Below are 21,003 nucleotides of genomic sequence, written 5' to 3'. Positions count from 1 at the left end.
TCCCGTCTGTTTGACTCTGAGCTCAGGTACGAACAAGAAAATCCCTGTTAAGTTTTCTTGTCTCACTTTGTTGCGAGCTGCGACGCCGGCGTGAGGAATGTGGCGCCGCGGCGCCGAAACCTGCAGCAGCAGAAGGAGAAGCAGCGTGTGTGTTGGCGAGGACGTGTGTGCGCGGCGGCGGGCGCTCTGATGTCGGGGCCAGACGTGGCGGCTCCCACGGGGCCTCCTGAGCCCAGCCGCTCGGGTTTATTTGACCTCTGACCTCTGACTAACGCTCGCCAGAGATCTGTGGCACAACAGAAGAAGAAGAAGAAAAAGAAGAAGAAGAAGAAGAAGAAGAGAGCTTTGATTTGAAATGGAAGAAGTCTTTAGTTCTGTTCTGGAGCCCTGGGTCTTTAGTTCTGGTAATAATATATTTACTTATCTATCAGATTACATTTGAGACTTTGTTAGGTTTATCGTCAAAGTAAAAGCCACCTCGTCAAAGTAAAAGCCACCTCGTCAAAATAAAAGCCACCTCATCAAAGTAAAAGCCACAAACTGACTCATTGTTGGATTTTATATTAATGATGGTGGCGTTCCTCAGGGAGGCGTTCTTGGTCCTCTTCTTTTCTCTTTATATACTATTAATGTTATATAGTTATCAGAAATAACTTTACGCAGATGATACACAACTTTATATCTCATATTCTATTTTTTTATGACTTGAAAAGTTGCTTTACGTCAATGTTTTTATTTTCAATGACACATTTTGATGAAATCAAAACATTTCACAAATCAACATTTTAACCCTAAATTTGTTTTTTCTTCCCTGATGGAAGCGTTCATCACAAGATGCGTTCAAGGACAGTCAGACTTTTGAAAATTAATGATAATCTCAATAATGTAATTTTAGAGAGCGAAGCCAATAAATACTAATAAGGCTGAAAGAGACGCTGTGTTCCTGCTGCATTCTGGGAAATCTCTGTGAAAAAGTAACTACATTTGAAAGTTAAATAATTAAAATATGATGAAATTAAACTATATTTATTCACTTATTTATCAGGTTATATTTGAGACTTTTTCTGCTTTAGTTCTGGTCTTTAGTTCTGGTCTTTAAATTAAATAAAATTGATAAAATGAATTTAAAAAAGTCACATATTCATAAAATGAATGATTTATATTATTACATAACACAAAATCTGAACCACTCTGATTCGTTTTGACACAAATTAACTAAATTTAAAAATTGAATAATAAAAAAGGTAATAAAATAATATATATATATATATATATATATCTATATATATATATATAGATATATATATACACATACTTATTTATCAGATTACATTTGACACTTTGTTTTGTCAAAGTAAAAGCCACAAACTGCTGTGATTGTTGGATTATATAATACTGGTGCTGGCGTTCCTCAGGGAGGCGTTCTTGGTCCTCTTCTTTTTCCCTTTATAGACTAATAGTGTTTGCTGTGTCCTGTGTGTGTTTCAGGACTGTGGTCTGCGGGTCCAGCCCGGGACGTCCTGTGGTCTCCAGCAGGACGTCATCAGGACTCAGAGTTCACCTCACACCTGCAGCTCAGGACACGAACCAGGTGTGATGTCACTTCCTGTCACCTGTGGAGACACGGAAAAAAAAACACGGATTGAACCGCCGAGACACTTTCACATTCTGGGTTTCATTAGATGAAAACGGGATTCATTCTCTCACCTGTCTCTCTGTCTCTTTCACCTGTGTCTCTGTGTCTGTTTCACCTGTGTCTCTGTGTCTGTCTCACCTGTCTCTCTGTGTCTGTCTCACCTGTCTCTCTGTGTCTGTCTCACCTGTCTCAGGTCGGTGGGTGGTTCCGTGTCTCAGCTGTTCTGACAACAGGACTTGTGATTGGAGGGAGGTTGCCTGGCGACCAGACAACTGTTATCACCCGTTAGTGGACCGTCCTCAGCTGCAGGACTGTCTGAGGGACAGGAAGGTGAGTGGTTCAACACCTGGTCCAACAGCTGGACCAACACCTGGTCCAACAGCTGGTCCAACAGCTGGTCCAACAGCTGGTCCAACACCTGGTCCAACGACTGGACCAACAGCTGGTCCAGCAGCTGGTCCAGCACCTGGTCCAACAGCTTGTCCAACAGCTGGTCCAACAGCTGGTCCAACAGCTGGTCCAACAGCTGATCCAGCAGCTGGTCCAACAGCTGGTCCAGCAGCTGGTCCAACACCTGGTCCAACAGCTGGCTGATGGTGTCTCACCTGTCGAGTCGTCCCGTCTCTCCTCAGGTGCTGTTTATCGGCGACTCGACGAACCGCGGGATGATGTACTTCCTGATGGAGCGGGTGAACTCGAGTCTGGAGGACTGGGGGAAGGCTCACGACACGCTGGTCTACAGGAACCTGAACGGGGGCCGGACTCTGGTCAGCTACTCGTACTATCCTCAGTTCTGGTTGGAGAAGAAGCGGCGGCCCACCTTCAGACAGGCTCTGCTGCAGCTGATCAGCAGGTGAGGGGACAGACAGAGGACTGATCAGTGGACAGGTGATGTTTCTGTGCTGACGGGTTTCTTCCCTGAAGGTCACAACCTCTGGTGAACTCTGACCGGACGGTGCTGGTGGTGGGAGGAGTCCAGTGGCTGAACTCGGACCACCTGAGGACGGTCCGAGAGGTGCTGGACAGGTGAGAAACATTTAAACACATCAGACGGTCAGTTTTATTTCCACTTTGTTGGCTCCTGATCCAGAATATGAAAACTTTCCTGGTGTTCTGTCTCTGTCCAGAGAGTCTCTCAGTAAAGTCCTGGTGGTGGTGAAATCTTTGGGGATGGGTTTCCATCTCCCTGTGGACGGGATCCGGTCCCTCAGCATGGTACGTTCCTGTGGATTCGGTGTCAGAGATCTCCTGCTGCGGTGTTCCTTCTCCTGACTCGGATCTGTTCTTTCAGGAGGAGATCCAGGGTCTCTCCAGAGAGAACGGGGACATCATCAGCACAGCGAGGCGCCACGGGTACGAGGTCATCGACACGTTCAGCATCACGATGGGCCGATACAAAGAGTTCCTGCAGGGCCGCTGTGCCTGCCACTTCCACGAGGTAACCGCTTCCTGTGTTATTGTCAATAAAGACTTTTATTCCTCCCACAAAGAGTTGACCCGACCCGAGAAATTAGTTCTCTTCAATCTACAGAGAACAGAGGATCAAAGTAAAAGCCAACAAACTGGATTATAACTAGTATGCATACTAACTAGTTTCTGATGCATACAAATGATTTCTTCTGTGTGATGGTCACTGCTCCGTCTCTTTTGCATACTAACTAGTTTCTGATAAATATTAACTAGTTTCTGATGTATACTAACTATATTTGGTCATTTTTCCTGTTTATCACACGATTCCTTCAAGAACCGTCAAACAATTTCTGTCTTTACTGTTTCTGACAGTTTTTAATTCATGTCAGTTTGGTGATTTAAAAAAAAAAAAAGAAAACATGTTTTTTAGCCTGCCACCTTGAACACCTCGTCAAAGTAAAAGCTAACAAACTGACTTCATTGTTCGTCAGATATCACTTTACGCAGATGATGCACAACTGTTTATCTCCAATTTTATTTTTTTATGAATTGAAAAATTTTCTTTACATCAATGCTTTTATTTAAATGAGACATTTTGATGAAATAATCAACATTTTAAGCTCAAATTTGATAATTTTTCCTGGTCATCACACGATTCCTTCAAGAACCGTCAAACAATTTCTGTTTTTACAGTTTCTGACGGTTTCTTCATCATGCCACCTTGAACACCTCATCAAAGTAAAAGCCACAAACTGACGTCATTGTTTTTTTGGTGAAATATCACAAACAATATTTTGATAAAACTCTCTGCTCTGTTTGACTTGATTAACAGATGAGTTTAAGTTTTTAATATTGATGTTGGCGTTCCTCAGGGAGGCGTTCTGGGTCCTCGTGTTTTAAACTTTTTTATATGTTCAAATTGAAAATTTGTATAAAAGCAGGTAGATAACAACATGGTGTCTAAAGTCCATTTTGGTAAAGTTTCATGTCTACTGATGAGAGCTGTGAACCAATGAAAAGTCAGCTCTCATCTCCTGAGAATCAGCTGGACCAATCAGAGATGAGAAACTCTCTCGGTCTCTTCTTCTGCTCTCACAGGTGGAGAAGTTTTGGTCCTCCAGGCTCTCAGACAACACGACCTCCCCGACCAACAGAACCACATCCACCAGAAACGGACCTGAACTCAGCAGACAATCAGCCGAGCAGGACACTGACCAGGGGGCGTGGCCTAAAGCCTCGTCCTATCACGTGAGGGGACCAGTGAACCAGGTGTACTCTGAGATCCTGCTGAGCCGCCTTTGTCCCAAAACAAGAAGCTAAACACCTGAGTTTGGACCCCCAGCTGTGATTTTAAGACTTTAGTTCTTATTTTCTGATTTTCAGCATAAAAGAAGCTCCTCAAGTCACAAAAAGAGAAACTAAAGCTCCAGAGTTGAAGGTCCAAAGTGAAAACATACCGCAGAGTTTATAATCTTCTTTCTGACTGTTGCCATGACAGCAGGTTCTCAATGCACAAGTTAGCTCCAAATGTTAGCCAGCTATCTTCAAGGATGCATCAGCTGGTTTCTGATCTGCACTAACTAGTATCTGAAGAGCCCAGACTAGTTCCAGATGCACGCCTGCTAGTTAAAGTGAATACTTACAAGTACCTCTGGCACACCAGCTATTTTCTACTGCGTACCAACTAGCTTCTGATGAGTACTAATTAGTTCATAAAGGGCTTTAGTATCTATAACGCAGCTAGTTTCTGATGTGTATAAGCTTGCTGGCTAGTTTCTGATGCACAATAAGTAGTTCCTTATGTGCACTAACTAGTTTCTTATGCACAATAACTAGTTTCTTATGTGCACTAACTAGATTCTGATGCACACTAACTAGTTTCTTATGTGCACTAACTAGATTCTGATGTGCACTAACTAGTTTCTTATGTGCACTAACTAGATTCTGATGTGCACTAACTAGTTTCTTATGCTCACTAACTAGTTTCTTATGTGCACTAACTAGTTTCTTATGTACACTAACTAGTTTCTTATGTGCACTAACTAGATTCTGATGTGCACTAACTAGTTTATTATGCACACTAACTAGTTTCTTATGCATAGTTTCTGATGCACGCTAACTAGTTTATTATGCACACTGACTAGTTTCTTATGTACACTCACTAGTTTCTGATGCACACTTACTAGTTTCTTATGCACACTCACTAGTTTCTGATGCACACTAACTAGTATTTGTAGTGGACCAGCTAGTGCCTAATGTGTACTCACTAGTTTCTGATGTTTATCAACTCTGGCCAGTTTTAGTGTACACTAACTAGTGCCTATAGCTTACAATTAGTTTCTGGTGTGTACTAGTTAGTTTTAGTGCACTATAGCTACTTTCTAATGTGTATTAACTAGTTGCTGTGTGCAGTAACTAGTATCTATAACTTACCAAGTAGTTTACGGTGTGTACTAGCTAGTTTTAGTGCACATTAACTAGCATGTATAGTGAACCAGCCTGTTTTTGATGCATACTAATTCATTTCTGATGCATACGTCTCTGTGATGTGCACTATGCAGTCTCTTATGCACACTAACTAGTTTCTATAGTGAACCAGCCTGTTTCTGATGTACACCAGCTAGTGCCTAATGTTTACTAACTAGTTTCTGATTCATATGAACTCTGGCCAGTTTTAGTGCACACTAATTACTTTCTTATGTACACTAACTAGTGAATATGTGCAGTAACTAGTATCTGTAGCTTACCAAGTAGTTTCTGATGTGTACTAGCTAGTTTAAGTGTGCACTAGTTGCTTTTTATGCATACTACCGAGTGCCTCATGCACTATAACTAGTATCTATAGTGAACCAACCTGTTTCTGATATACACCAGCTTGGGCCTAATGTGTACTTACTAGTTTCTGGTGCACACTAACTAGTTTCTGATGCATACTAAGTAGTTTTGATGCATACTAACTAGTCTCTGATGCATACTAACTAGTTTCTGATGCATACTAGCCAGTTTCTGATGCATACTAAGTAGTTTCTGATGCATACTAAGTAGTTTTGATGCATACTAACTAGTTTCTCATGCACACTAACTAGTTTCTGATGCATACTAACTAGTTTCTGATGCATACTAACTAGTTTCTGATGCATACTAACTAGTTTCTGATGCATTCTAATTAGTTTATGACGCATACTTATTAGTTTCTGATGCATACTTACTAGTTTCTGATGCATACTAAGTAGTTTTGATGCATACTAACTAGTTTCTGATGCATACTAACTAGTTTCTGATGCATACTTACTAGTTTCTGATGCATACTAACTAGTTTCTGATGCATACTAAGTAGTTTTGATGCATACTAACTAGTTTATGATGCATACTAACTAGTTTCTGATGCATACTAACTAGTATATGATGCATACTAACTAGTTTCTGATGTATACTAACTAGTTTCTGATGCATACTAACTAGTTTCTGATGCATACTAACTAGTATATGATGCATACTAACTAGTTTCTGATGTATACTAACTAGTTTCAAATGCATACTAACTAGTTTCTGATGTATACTAACTAGTTTCTGATGCATACTAACTAGTTTCTGATGCATACTAACTAGTTTCTGATGCATACTAACTAGTATATGATGCATACTAACTAGTTTCTGATGCATACTAACTAGTTTCTGATGCATACTAACTAGTTTCTGTCTGTCTCTGGTGCTCACCAGTTGTCTTTTGGTAACAGTTTTTCTGTCTCTGTGGTCAGAAGATGTTTAATATCTTGTATTTAATCTTAATATCAGCCTGAAGCCTCGTCCACCATATATTTATATTTATATTTATATACCTCAGTCATTGTTTATATATCAGATAATATCCAGAAGAACCAAAGACTCCATAATAACAAACGTCTTATATGATTCTCTGCTTTATGTCTCTATATTTTTCTACAGATGTTTATTGTGCCTTTAATCTCTAAACATGTTTACATGCTGGAAACAAGAATATATTAATATTTATATGAATGTTATGATTCTCTTCTGCTCTTTTTTTTCAAATATGAAAATGTTTACCAGAAAGCAAAAAGACACAAATTATCACAAACAAACACGACTGTGAAGAAATCTATTCTTTATTCCATGAACATTATCTATATTTACCACAAAACGCTTTCACAAATTCACCATTTTAATAAAAAAAACTGTGTAAACTGTGTTTTTATAATATATCACCTGTCATATGATAAAGCTGCAGCAGCAAATGTGAAAAAATGTCTCTTTTTGTCTTTTTTTTGTCTTTTTGTGTCTTTTTGTGTCTTTTTTGTCATTTTGTGTCTTTTAGTCTTTTTGTGTCTTTTGTTTCTTTTTTAGTCACTTTGTCTTTTTTAGTTATTTTGTCTTTTTTTGGTCTTTTTGTGTCTTTTTTTGGTCTTTTTTGACCAGCTGTAACAGTCATAACTTTTATTATAACTCATTTTTAGTTTTGGTGTTTGTGGAGAAAACAAGCCGCCGTTTGTCTTTGATCCTTCCGCCCGCTCTGACGTCAGCCGCTCTGCTGTCCAATGAGAACGCTCCGTCGCTCAGCCTGGAAGCCTGGACCCGCCGGTCCCCCTTCTCCTCCTCCAGACCAGGACCAGAGTCCAGGACGGCACAGAGCGGGACCTTTACTGCTCCGGGACTCCAGGACTCATGCAGCTGCTCCGGGACCGGGTCTGGGTCTGAGCGCGGCCCGGAGGCGGTGATGGAGGTCCGGAGCTGCGGAGTCCGACACATGTGCACCGTGACCCTGCTGCTGGTCTCCGTGTGCCCGCTGTGCTGCAGAGGGAGCTGGATGTGAGTATCAGGACCCGGACCCGGAGCGGTTCATCCATGGGAATACCTCCTCCTCATTATTTATTATTTATTATTTATTATTTATTATTTATTATTTATTATTTATTCAAACGGGTTCAAAGAAACGCACAATTTAAGACCTGCAGACCGGTTCACCAGCAGACTCTGAGGGAATACCTCCTCCTTATTATTTATTATTTATTATTTATTATTTATTATTTATTATTTATTATTTATTCATCCTGGTGGTTTCCTTCATAAAACACAGAAACAAACGGTTTAAACGGCTTTACGCAGTTCCTGTTGGAGATCCAACACAAGAGAACCAGAACCAGAACCAGAACCAGAACCAGACTGATTCTGGTTCTTTATTCATCCGGTAGTTTGTTTTCTTCACTAAAGTCAGAAACAAACTACCGGATCAGTTTAAATGATTTTAATCTGTTAACAACAAACCAAAGTCCAGAGCGGCTCACCAGCACAACCTCTGAGGGAATATTCACTCCTTATTATTATTTATTCTTTATTCTTTATTCTTTATTATTTATTATTTATTATTTATTATTTATTCATAAAATACAGATAACCCGTTTAAAACCGCTGATTTTACGCAGTTAACAACAAAGCAAACTCGGTTAGAGAAACGGAGCCGCAGACTCTCATTGTTTATGAAATTAATTATTAGTTTGTTTTCTTCATTAAACTCAGAAACAAACAACCTGAGATCAGTTTGAATCATTTTCTATAAATAAAGAATGATTGTAAATGATTAAAAGAAACTAATAATGATAATAAAATAATGATTTAAGATCCTGGAGTCTCTTTAAATCTGCTGAGTAATTATTAACTTCTTTAGATCCGGATTCATTCACATTTAGTCCCATAACAACAGGAACTGACGAGTCCGGTTCGGTTCGGTTCGGTGAGTCAGCTGGATCTGATCCGGATCCGGAGCTCCAGTAGATCCGGACTCCGTTACAGAACCAGAAACTTCCAAAAGCACAATAAAAACTTTACAGATTGATATTTTTTCTGTATAAACCTGTGAAACAGTCAGAGTGTTTATTCATCACATCACAGATTATAGATTATAGATTATACAACTAATGACTTTTACATTTCAAAATAAATCATTTTCACAGACAAAGAGTCACAGACAACATTATTGCCAAAACAAAAGTGAAAAATGAACATAATAAAAACTTTACAGATTAATATGATGTGTTTTTATTTTACATAGAATTCACTGTAATTTAACATTTAAGAACATTAAACAATTAAACTATACTGTAAAATAAATCTATAAAGTCCCATTGTATTAGATTTCAACTTGTATTTATAGGAAACATTTGTAATATCAGTAATTTACTTTATTATTGGCATTTGAAGAGAAAAAAACAGTAAACGTCTATAAGCCTTGTGCTGATTGTCTCTGATGAGTTTTTGAAGAGATTTTTTTTTATTTTGCAGTCTGCATTCGGCATTCAATGCATTTTTAATGCAATCTTTTGTCTTTAATGTTTTTGTGCGTTTTTGTGTTTTCTGTGTGTTTTTGTGTGTTTTTATGTGTTTCTTGTAATTTTATTGTTTTTTATGGGGTTCTTTGTGTGTTTTTTGCATTTTTTTGTGCGTTTTTGTGTTTTTATGTGTGTTTTTTTGTAATTTTTGTGTGTTTTTTTATTTATTTTTTGTGTCATTTTTATGTGTTTTTTGTAAAAAAAAATAAAAATGTGTTTTTGTGTGTTTTTATGTGTTTTTTTTATTTTATTGTGTTATTTTATGGGTTTTTTTTTGCATGTCTTTTGTATTTTGTGTGTTTCTTTGTTCTTAATGTTGATCCAGTAAGTCAAAATGAAACAATAATAATCAGGTTGACCTGAAAACAAAGATCCCAACGTGGCAGGAAGACTTTCAACTGGTTTATACAGAATGAAAAGAGTCAAAAACCAAGAGAATAGCCTCAAACTACAGAGGTTAACCTGGTTTATCTCCTCAGATGGTTTCATGGTCTCCAGAGGTTAACCTGGTTTCTCCCCTCAGGTGTGTTCATGGTCTCCAGAGGTTAACCTGGTTTCTCCCCTCAGGTGTGTTCATGGTCTCCAGAGGTTAACCTGTTCTCTCCCCTCAGGTGGTTTCATGGTCTCCAGAGGTTAACCTGTTCTCTCCCCTCAGATGGTTTCATGGTCTCCAGAGGTTAACCTGGTTTCTCCCCTCAGGTGTGTTCATGGTCTCCAGAGGTTAACCTGTTCTCTCCCCTCAGGTGGTTTCATGGTCTCCAGAGGTTAACCTGTTCTCTCCCCTCAGGTGGTTTCATGGTCTCCAGACGTTAACCTGTTCTCTCCCCTCAGATGGTTTCATGGTCTCCAGAGGTTAACCTGTTCTCTCCCCTCAGGTGGTTTCATGGTCTCCAGAGGTTAACCTGGTTTCTCCCCTCAGATGGTTTCATGGTCTCCAGACGTTAACCTGTTCTCTCCCCTCAGATGGTTTCATGGTCTCCAGAGGTTAACCTGGTGTTATCCCCTCAGGTGTGTTCATGGTCTCCAGAGGTTAACCTGTTCTCTCCCCTCAGGTGGTTTCATGGTCTCCAGAGGTTAACCTGTTCTCTCCCCTCAGGTGGTTTCATGGTCTCCAGAGGTTAACCTGTTCTCTCCCCTCAGATGGTTTCATGGTCTCCAGAGGTTAACCTGTTCTCTCCCCTCAGGTGTGTTCATGGTCTCCAGAGGTTAACCTGTTCTCTCCCCTCAGGTGGTTTCATGGTCTCCAGAGGTTAACCTGTTCTCTCCCCTCAGGTGGTTTCATGGTCTCCAGAGGTTAACCTGTTCTCTCCCCTCAGGTGGTTTCATGGTCTCCAGAGGTTAACCTGGTTTCTCCCCTCAGGTGGTTTCATGGTCTCCAGAGGTTAACCTGTTCTCTCCCCTCAGGTGGTTTCATGGTCTCCAGAGGTTAACCTGTTCTCTCCCCTCAGGTGGTTTCATGGTCTCCAGAGGTTAACCTGTTCTCTCCCCTCAGGTGGTTTCATGGTCTCCAGAGGTTAACCTGGTTTCTCCCCTCAGATGGTTTCATGGTCTCCAGAGGTTTTACCTGTTCTCTCCCCTCAGGTGGCTGGGCGTGGCCTCGGCGCTCCCGGAGAAGGCGTCCTGCTCTGACCTTCCTCTCAGCCGGCGGCAGCAGTCTCTCTGCAGCAGGAAGCCTCAGCTGTTGCTCAGCGTTCAGGCCGGAGCTCGGCTGGCGGTGGACGAGTGTCAGAGCCAGTTCAGACACGAGCGGTGGAACTGTTCGACTATAGACCGGCCCGACGTCTTCGGATACGAGCTCACCAGCGGTGAGACGCCTCACACACTCGCTATGACTCGCTATGACTCGCTATGACTCGCTATGACTCATTGTTTAATAACGTTAAAACCACATCAGTCTGTCTGATCGATACAATGAACACGATTCTTCTTCTTCTGACACTAAATAAACACGTTTTACATGTTTAAATGAGTTTTAACTCCTTTAAACACAAGCTGAATCTAGACCAGAACACTCGCTGGTGAATTATAAACAGAAAACCTCATGAGGAGAACTAAAGGATTAAAGATGACATCATCAGCTGCTGCTGCTGCTTTTTCTCTCTGTCTATTTGACGATCTGACAGTAATGAATAACAGATAACATATAGACACAAATAAGATAAATGATGATTTCCCTCTTTACTGTCAGTCATTTTCATTTTCAACAGTAAAGTGTTTACTGTAAATCATCATTTACCGTCTTCTTCTTCAGAAACATTCTATAAGCTGCTCGCTCACTTTCTGAACCGAGTGTTGGACAAAAAAAAGGAACAAATTTCATCACAAACATTAACTCTGTGGTCTCTTTTGAATCCTTTTCATGTCTTTGTAAGTCAAATTGTGTCTTTTTTTAGTCATCTTCTGTCTTTTTGTGTCTTTTTTAGTCATTTTATGTCTTTTTTTGGTAATTTTGTCTTTTGTGTCTTTTTTTAGTAATTTTGTGCCTTTTTTTAGTCATTTTGTGTCTTTTTGTGTCTTTTTTTTTGTCATTTTGTGTCTTTTTTTGTCTCATGCTGAATAAAGAATGTTAAATGTGTCAAATGTGACCAAAGGTGTCAAATCTACCATATAAGAGGGTTCCATCCAGTTCTATCATTTGATACTAAATCTATTTGAGCTTGTCTCCAGTTTTACTTGGTATATCATCATCAAACTGAAACTGGCCTCATGGAGTTTACAGCCAGAACTTTAGAGGTAAATGTACAGTAGGGCTCCACGCTGCTTTGTTTTATACTCTGATGGAGGCAACAAGTCTGATTATTTGGAGCTTTAGAGACTCCACAGGGTTAAATTACATGTACGATCAATACAATAATCTATTGATTGTAAAAGAAAAAGGGAAAAAAGTAGATTTGACACATGCAAAGTGATGTAGTTAGTGTTCCACCAGTTGTCAGAGTGTCTGTGTTTCGGTGTTTTGGTAGATCTGGTGAACTGTCTCAGTGTGTTGTTGTGTTTTAGAAGTGTGTGTGTGTGTGTGTGTGTGTTTAGTTACTCTGCGTGATTCTGAGCATGAAGTTAACTGTTTGGTGAATTGTGTGTTTCAGGTGTGATGTGTGTTAACAGTTTTGAAAAAGTTTTTAAGGTTCTGAGAAACAAGTCATAGCGGTTGTAAAAACTGTATTTCAGCTCCATCTGAACTCCATCACAGCTTTATTAAAAGAGGAAATCAGTAAACAACCAAAACTTCACAGAGTAAACAAAGTAAACAGAGCTGGGCGCGACAGGCCGCAGGAAGAGTTTTAATAAAGGAAAACAGGAGAAATAGTCCCAAAAACATTCATTTAACAACACAGACCGGGCTTGTCTTGTAGTAAAGTGGGCATGTCTTGTAGTAAATTAGGTGTCTTGTAGTAAAGTGGGCATGTCTTGTAGTAAATTAGGTGTCTTGTAGTAGAGTGGGCATGTCTTGTAGTAAATTAGGTGTCTTGTAGTAGAGTGGGCATGTCTTGTAGTAAATTAGGTGTCTTGTAGTAGAGTGGGCATGTCTTGTAGTAGAGTGGGCATGTCTTGTAGTAAATTAAGTGTCTTGTAGTAAAGTGGGCATGTCTTGTAGTAAATTAGGTGTCTTGTAGTAAAGTGGGCATGTCTTGTAGTAAATTAGGTGTCTTGTAGTAAAGTGGGCATGTCTTTTAGTATATCAGGCATGTCTTGTAGTAAAGTGGGCATGTCTTGTAGTAAATTAGGTGTCTTGTAGTAAAGGGGGCATGTCTTGTAGTAAATTAGGTGTCTTGTAGTAGAGTGGGCATGTCTTGTAGTAGAGTGGGCATGTCTTGTAGTAAATTAGGTGTCTTGTAGTAGAGTGGGCATGTCTTGTAGTAAATTAGGTGTCTTGTAGTAGAGTGGGCATGTCTTGTAGTAAATTAGGTGTCTTGTAGTAAAGTGGGCATGTCTTGTAGTAAATTAGGTGTCTTGTAGTAGAGTGGGCATGTCTTGTAGTAGAGTGGGCATGTCTTGTAGTAAATTAGGTGTCTTGTAGTAGAGTGGGCATGTCTTGTAGTAAATTAGGTGTCTTGTAGTAGAGTGGGCATGTCTTGTAGTAGAGTGGGCATGTCTTGTAGTAAATTAAGTGTCTTGTAGTAAAGTGGGCATGTCTTGTAGTAAATTAGGTGTCTTGTAGTAAAGTGGGCATGTCTTGTAGTAAATTAGGTGTCTTGTAGTAAAGTGGGCATGTCTTTTAGTATATCAGGCATGTCTTGTAGTAAAGTGGGCATGTCTTGTAGTAAATTAGGTGTCTTGTAGTAAAGTGGGCATGTCTTGTAGTAAATTAGGTGTCTTGTAGTAGAGTGGGCATGTCTTGTAGTAGAGTGGGCATGTCTTGTAGTAAATTAGGTGTCTTGTAGTAGAGTGGGCATGTCTTGTAGTAAATTAGGTGTCTTGTAGTAGAGTGGGCATGTCTTGTAGTAAATTAGGTGTCTTGTAGTAGAGTGGGCATGTCTTGTAGTAGAGTGGGCATGTCTTGTAGTAAATGAAGTGTCTTGTAGTAAAGTGGGCATGTCTTGTAGTAAATTAGGTGTCTTGTAGTAAAGTGGGCATGTCTTGTAGTAAATTAGGTGTCTTGTAGTAAAGTGGGCATGTCTTTTAGTATATCAGGCATGTCTTGTAGTAAAGTGGGCATGTCTTGTAGTAAATTAGGTGTCTTGTAGTAAAGTGGGCATGTCTTGTAGTAAATTAGGTGTCTTGTAGTAGAGTGGGCATGTCTTGTAGTAAATTAGGTGTCTTGTAGTAGAGTGAGCATGTCTTGTAGTAAATTAGGTGTCTTGTAGTAGAGTGGGCATGTCTTGTAGTAAATTAGGTGTCTTGTAGTAGAGTGGGCATGTCTTGTAGTAGAGTGGGCATGTCTTGTAGTAAATTAAGTGTCTTGTAGTAAAGTGGGCATGTCTTGTAGTAAATTAGGTGTCTTGTAGTAAAGTGGGCATGTCTTGTAGTAAATTAGGTGTCTTGTAGTAAAGTGGGCATGTCTTTTAGTATATCAGGCATGTCTTGTAGTAAAGTGGGCATGTCTTGTAGTATATCAGGTGTGTTTTGTTGTAGAGTGTGAATGTCTTGTAGTAAAGCGGGCTCGTCTTGTAGTAAAGCGGGCTCATCTTGTAGTAAAGTGGGCATGTCTTGTAGTAAAGTGGGCATGACTTGTAGTAAAGTGGGCATGTCTTGTAGTAGAGTAGGCATGTTTTGTAGTAAAGTGGGCATGTCTTGTAGTAAAGTGGGCATGTCTTGTAGTAGAGTAGGCATGTTTTGTAGTAAAGTGGGCATGTCTTGTAGTAAAGTGGGCATGTCTTGTAGTAAATCAGGCTTGTCTTGTAGTAAAGTGGGCATGTCTTGTAGTAAAGTGGGCTCGTCTTGTAGTAAAGCGGGTCGTCTTGTAGTAAAGCGGGCTCGTCTTGTAGTAAAGTGGGCATGTCTTGTAGTAAAGTGGGCATGTCTTGTAGTAGAGTAGGCATGTTTTGTAGTAAAGTGGGCATGTCTTGTAGTAAAGCGGGCTTGTCTTGTAGTAAAGCGGGCTCGTCTTGTAGTAAAGTGGGCATGTCTTGTAGTAAAGTGGGCATGTCTTGTAGTAAAGCGGGCTCGTCTTGTAGTAAAGCGGGCTCGTCTTGTAGTAAAGTGGGCATGTCTTGTAGTAAAGTGGGCATGTCTTGTAGTAGAGTAGGCATGTTTTGTAGTAAAGTGGGCATGTCTTGTAGTAAAGTGGGCATGTCTTGTAGTAAAGCGGGCTCGTCTTGTAGTAGAGCGGGCTCGTCTTGTAGTAAAGTGGGCATGTCTTGTAGTAAAGTGGGCATGTCTTGTAGTAGAGTAGGCATGTTTTGTAGTAAAGTGGGCATGTCTTGTAGTAGAGTAGGCATGTTTTGTAGTAAAGTGGGCATGTCTTGTAGTAAAGTGGGCATGTCTTGTTGTAAAGTGGGCATGTCTTGTAGTAGAGTAGGCATGTTTTGTAGTAAAGTGGGCATGTCTTGTAGTAAAGCGGGCATGTCTTGTTGTAAAGTGGGCATGTCTTGTAGTAGAGTGGGCATGTTTTGTAGTAAATCAGGTGTCTTGTAGTAAAGTGGGCTCGTCTTGTAGTAAAGCGGGCATGTCTTGTAGTAATGTGCACGTGTCTTGTAGTAAAACGGGCTCGTCTTGTAGTAAAGTGGGCATGTCTTGTAGTAAAGTGCATGTGTCTTGTAGTAAAGTAGGCATGTCTTGTAGTAAATCAGGCATGTCTTGTAGTAAAGCGGGCTCGTCTTGTTGTAAAGCGGGCAAGTCTTGTAGTAAAGTGGACATGTCTTGTAGTAAAGTGGGCATGTCTTGTAGTAAAGTGGGCATGTCTTGTAGTAGAGTGGGCATGTCTTGTAGTAATGTGCATGTGTCTTGTAGTAAAACAGGCTCGTCTTGTAGTAAAGTGGGCATGTCTTGTAGTAAAGCGGGCCCGTCTTGTAGTAAAGCGGGCAAGTCTTGTAGTAAAGTGGGCATGTCTTGTAGTAGAGTGGGTATGTCTTGTAGTAAATTAGGTGTCTTGTAGTAAAGTGGGCATGTCTTGTCGTAGAGTGGGCATATCTTGTAGTAAATTAGGTGTCTTGTAGTAAAGTGGGCATGTCTTGTAGTAAATCAGGTGTTTTGTAGTAAAGTGGGCATGTCTTGTAGTAAATCAGGTGTTTTGTAGTAAAGTGGGCATGTCTTGTAGTAAATTAGGTGTCTTGTAGTAAAATGGGCATGTCTTGTAGTAAAGTGGGCATGTCTTGTAGTATATCAGGTGTGTCTTGTAGTAAAGTGGGCATGTCTTGTAGTAAATCAGGTGTTTTGTAGTAAAGTGGGCATGTCTTGTAGTAAATCAGGTGTCTTGTAGTAAAGTGGGCATGTCTTGTAGTAAATTAGGTGTTTTGTAGTAAAGTGGGCATGTCTTGTAGTAAATTAGGTGTTTTGTAGTAAAGTGGACATGTCTTGTAGTAAATCAGGTGTCTTGTAGTAAAGTGGGCATGTCTTGTAGTAGAGTGGGCATGTCTTGTAGTAAATTAGGTGTCTTGTAGTAAAGTGGGCATGTCTTGTAGTAAATTAGGTGTCTTGTAGTAAAGTGGGCATGTCTTGTAGTAAATTAGGTGTCTTGTAGTAAAGTGGGCATGTCTTGTAGTAAAGTGGGCATGTCTTGTCGTAGAGTGGGCATATCTTGTAGTAAATTAGGTGTCTTGTAGTAAAGTGGGCATGTCTTGTAGTAAATTAGGTGTCTTGTAGTAAAGTGGGCATGTCTTGTCGTAGAGTGGGCATGTCTTGTAGTAAATTAGGTGTCTTGTAGTAAAGTGGGCATGTCTTGTAGTAAATTAGGTGTCTTGTAGTAAAGTGGGCATGTCTTGTAGTAAATTAGGTGTCTTGTAGTAAAGTGGGCATGTCTTGTAGTAAAGTGGGCATGTCTTGTAGTAAAGTGGGCATGTCTTGTCGTAGAGTGGGCATATCTTGTAGTAAATTAGGTGTCTTGTAGTAAAGTGGGCATGTCTTGTAGTAAATCAGGTGTTTTGTAGTAAAGTGGGCATGTCTTGTAGTAAATCAGGTGTTTTGTAGTAAAGTGGGCATGTCTTGTCGTAGAGTGGGCATATCTTGTAGTAAATTAGGTGTATTGTAGTAAAGTGGGCATGTCTTGTAGTAAATTAGGTGTTTTGTAGTAAAGTGGGCATGTCTTGTAGTAAATTAGGTGTCTTGTAGTAAAGTGGGCATGTCTTGTAGTAAATTAGGTGTCTTGTAGTAAAGTGGGCATGTCTTGTAGTAAAGTGGGCATGTCTTGTCGTAGAGTGGGCATATCTTGTAGTAAATCAGGTGTTTTGTAGTAAAGTGGGCATGTCTTGTAGTAAATCAGGTGTTTTGTAGTAAAGTGGGCATGTCTTAAACGTAGCAAAACGTACAAATTCCAGAACAAGGAATTGAAGATTAACTTTTTTTTTGTTTTTCATGAATATACAGAATATTTTATTTTTTCCAGCAGGACGCAGATATAAACACAAATGATTATATTTGAAAGATGCTGAAAATAAAGTGAGTGGACTTTTATTCTGTGGTTATAAATCTAACGTGGTGAACAATAACGGAGGTTAAAGTGAGTTTAGAGTCACATTTTGTTCTGAAGGAGTCGATCACATGTTTTAAATCAGGATATTAGAAGCATGTGAGGCGTCATTAATCCCCATTACAGTCAGAGATGAAGCAAACTGGAAAATACTTCATTTAGGTTTAATCAGTGTAGTGATGTAACTTATGAAGATCAGAACACCAACATTAAAACAGAAACATGGTTATTCATTAATAATTTCCTCTCAATATATATTTTATTTTGAAATAAAAGTGAAAGCTAAAGAACTAAAAAGAAGTTAAAGTGTCTTTTAATTTGTTTCCTTATTTTCTTTTTCCATCTTTTCCTTTTTTATTTAATCTGAAAGCCACAAAAATAAAAACAATCCGGTGATAAATTAAGACAAAATCTAAAAAAACCAACTGAAAATCATCATTCCAACTCTCATCATCCAGGAACCAACGACTTGTTAGTGTTGACTTGGGACTAGATCTGGACCTTGTTGGGCAAGACACAAAATAACTAAAAAAGACACAAAATAACTAAAAAAAGACACAAAATAACTAAAAAAGACACAAAATGACAAAACAAAGACACAAAATAACTAAAAAAGACACAAAATAACTAAAAAAGACACAAAATAACTAAAAAAGACACAAAGTGACAAAACAAAGACACAAAATGACCAAAAAAAAACACAGAAGAAGACACAAATTGACTAAAACTCTGATGTCACTATGATGTCATAATGATGTCATAATGATGTCACCCTCTGTCGTCCTGCAGGAACCAAAGAAACGGCGTTCATCTACGCGGTGATGGCGGCGGGGCTGGTCCACGCCGTCACGCGCTCCTGTAGTCATGGCAACATGACGGTGTGCGGCTGCGACACGCGGCTGCAGGGCGGCGGCGCGGCGGCGGCGGCGGCCGAGGGGGCGTGGCACTGGGGCGGCTGCTCCGACCACGTCCACTACGGGATCTGGTTCAGCCGCAAGTTCATCGACAACAAAAACACGTCGAGCACCAGCGGAGGATTCACGCTGACCACCACCAACGAGCACAACAGCGAGGTCGGACGCCAGGTCAGGACGCCATGTTGAGTCATTTTTTGGTCAATTTGTGTCTTTTTTTGGTCAATTTGTGTCTTTTTTTTCATTTTGTGTCTTTTTTCAGTCATTTTGAGTCTTTTTTTAGTCATTTTTAGTCTTTTTTTTTGTCATTTTGTGTCTTTTTTTAGTCATTTTTAGTCTTTTTTTTTGTCATTTTGTGTCTTTTTTTAGTCATTTTTAGTCTTTTTTTTTGTCATTTTGTGTCTTTTTTTGTCATTTTCTGTCATTTTCTGTGTCTTTTTTTAGTCATGTTGTGTCTTCTTTGGTCATTTCTTGTCTTTGCAAGTGATTTGGGGTCATTTTGTCTTTTTTTTTTCATTTTGTGTCCTTTTTTGGTCATTTTGGTCATTTTGTGTCTTTTATAAGTAATTTTCGCTGTTTTGTGTCTTTTTTTCGTCCTTTTGTGTCTTTTTTGGCTTTGTTTTTACATGATGTCATGAAGTTTGGAGCTGTTGGAGACTCCGGAGGGTTAAAGACAACATCTGTCTTCTGTCTTTCAGGCGGTTGTCAGGACGATGTCCACACACTGTCGCTGCCACGGTGTCTCCGGCTCCTGTGCGGTGAAGACGTGTTGGAAGACGGTGGCGCCGTTCGAGCGCGTGGGCGTGTACCTGAAGGAGCGCTACGAGCGCAGTCTTCAGGTGTCGGACCGGTCCAGGAGGAAGACCAGGAGGAAGGAGCAGCGCCGCCTCCCCGTGGACACGAACCAGCTCGTCTTCCTCAACAAGTCTCCGAACTACTGCCTGGAGGACAAGCGGCGGGGCATCGCCGGGACCCGAGGGCGCCGCTGCAACCGCACGTCCAGCGGCGCCGACAGCTGCGTCCTGCTGTGCTGCGGCCGCGGCTACAACACGCACCTGGTCAGGCTCGTCCAGCGCTGCGAGTGCAAGTTCGTCTGGTGCTGCTACGTCCGCTGCAGGCGCTGCGAGAGCATGAACGACATGCACACCTGTAAATAGACACACCTGGACTCAAGGCCAGAACACCTGGACTCAAGACCAGAACACCTGGACTCAAGGCCAGAACACCTGGACTCAAGGACCAGAACACCTGGACTCAAGGACCAGAACACCGGGACTCAAGACCAGAACACCTGGACTCAAAGACCAGAACACCTGGACTCAAGGACCAGAACACCTGGACTCAAAGACCAGAACACCGGGACTCAAGACCAGAACACCTGGACTCAAAGACCAGAACACCTGGACTCAAGGACCAGAACACCTGGACTCAAGGACCAGAACACCTGGACTCAAAGACCAGAACACCGGGACTCAAGACCAGAACACCTGGACTCAAAGACCAGAACATCTGGACTCAAGGCCAGAACACCTGGACTCAAGGCCAGAACACCTGGACTCAAGGACCAGAACACCTGGACTCAAAGACCAGAACACCTGGACTCAAGGACCAGAACACCTGGACTCAAAGACCAGAACACCTGGACTCAAGACCAGAACACCTGGACTCAAAGACCAGAACATCTGGACTCAAGGCCAGAACACCTGGACTCAAGGACCAGAACACCTGGACTCAAGACCAGAACACCTGGACTCCAGACCAGAACACCTGGACTCAAGACCAGAACATCTGGACTCAAAGATCAGAAAATCTGGACTCAAGACCAGAAGACCTGGACTCAAAGACCAGAACACCTGGACTCAAGACCAGAACACCTGGACTCAAAGACCAGAACACCTGGACTCAAGACCAGAACACCTGGACTCAAAGATCAGAACACCTGGACTCAAAGACCAGAACATCTAGACTCAAGACCAGAACACCTGGACTCAAAGATCAGAACACCTGGACTCAAAGACCAGAACATCTGGACTCAAAGACCAGAACATCTGGACTCAAGGCCAGAACACCTGGACTCAAAGATCAGAACATCTGGACTCAAGGCCAGAACACCTGGACTCAAAGATCAGAAAATCTGGACTCAAAGACCAGAAGACCTGGGGCCCGTTGCACAAAACTAGGATCAGGATTAATCCGGGATATGTTGGTTATTGTGGCTCAACTGATCCGGGATAGGGGCGGCAGGATGCTCTGGTATCAGTTACCATGGAGATTTATTCTGGTCCAGACCAGCTGAGGACCAGGATCTGTTTAATCTCAGTCACCACTAACAGAAACCAGCAGTTATTCCAGTTCCCACCACTAGGGTGACGACACTCTCAGCTCACGAGACGAGACGAGGTTTAAGAAAACTACGACGACACAATATCTGACTGGACCAACAGACTTTTATTGAACCGAGTTACATTATGTAATGTTTTATTATAACTCTTTACATGCATGATGTCAGCATGAGCTTCTAACTCCTTCTTCCACAAATTGAAACTAAAATTAAAATTTATCAAAGATGAAATAAAATTTATGAGACTCTGGAGGTGACGTTTGGTTTTAGATCGTCGCGTAATCGCTAGGTGAACA

The 21,003-nt window shown here is 40.9% G+C and overlaps 2 protein-coding genes across 2 annotated transcripts in view; both read left to right on the top strand.

The window, feature by feature from the left end:
- Positions 1 to 7,303, top strand: part of cped1 (cadherin-like and PC-esterase domain containing 1) — a 33,691-nt gene extending 26,388 nt beyond the window's left edge. Inside the window, exons 14-20 of the mRNA XM_059325680.1 lie at positions 1,489 to 1,591; positions 1,830 to 1,966; positions 2,269 to 2,489; positions 2,561 to 2,662; positions 2,764 to 2,851; positions 2,928 to 3,074; positions 4,145 to 7,303. Coding sequence (XP_059181663.1) covers positions 1,489 to 1,591; positions 1,830 to 1,966; positions 2,269 to 2,489; positions 2,561 to 2,662; positions 2,764 to 2,851; positions 2,928 to 3,074; positions 4,145 to 4,366 — 1,020 coding nt within the window. The 3' untranslated portion in view covers positions 4,367 to 7,303. The remainder of the gene's footprint in view (positions 1 to 1,488; positions 1,592 to 1,829; positions 1,967 to 2,268; positions 2,490 to 2,560; positions 2,663 to 2,763; positions 2,852 to 2,927; positions 3,075 to 4,144) is intronic.
- A 294-nt stretch (positions 7,304 to 7,597) lies between these two features.
- On the top strand, positions 7,598 to 19,523 carry wnt16 (wingless-type MMTV integration site family, member 16). The gene is made up of 4 exons (XM_059325988.1): positions 7,598 to 7,870; positions 10,969 to 11,192; positions 18,242 to 18,537; positions 19,065 to 19,523. Exons 1-4 carry the CDS (start codon positions 7,779 to 7,781, stop codon positions 19,521 to 19,523), a joined length of 1,071 nt encoding a protein of 356 aa, XP_059181971.1. The 5' UTR covers positions 7,598 to 7,778.
- Positions 19,524 to 21,003: the final 1,480 nt, after the last annotated feature.

This window comes from Centropristis striata, chromosome 22 (assembly GCF_030273125.1).
Source record: "Centropristis striata isolate RG_2023a ecotype Rhode Island chromosome 22, C.striata_1.0, whole genome shotgun sequence".
Lineage (NCBI taxonomy): Eukaryota > Metazoa > Chordata > Actinopteri > Perciformes > Serranidae > Centropristis > Centropristis striata.
The sequence above is the reverse complement of the archived record's forward strand: the minus strand, read 5'-3'. Positions and strand labels throughout refer to the sequence as shown.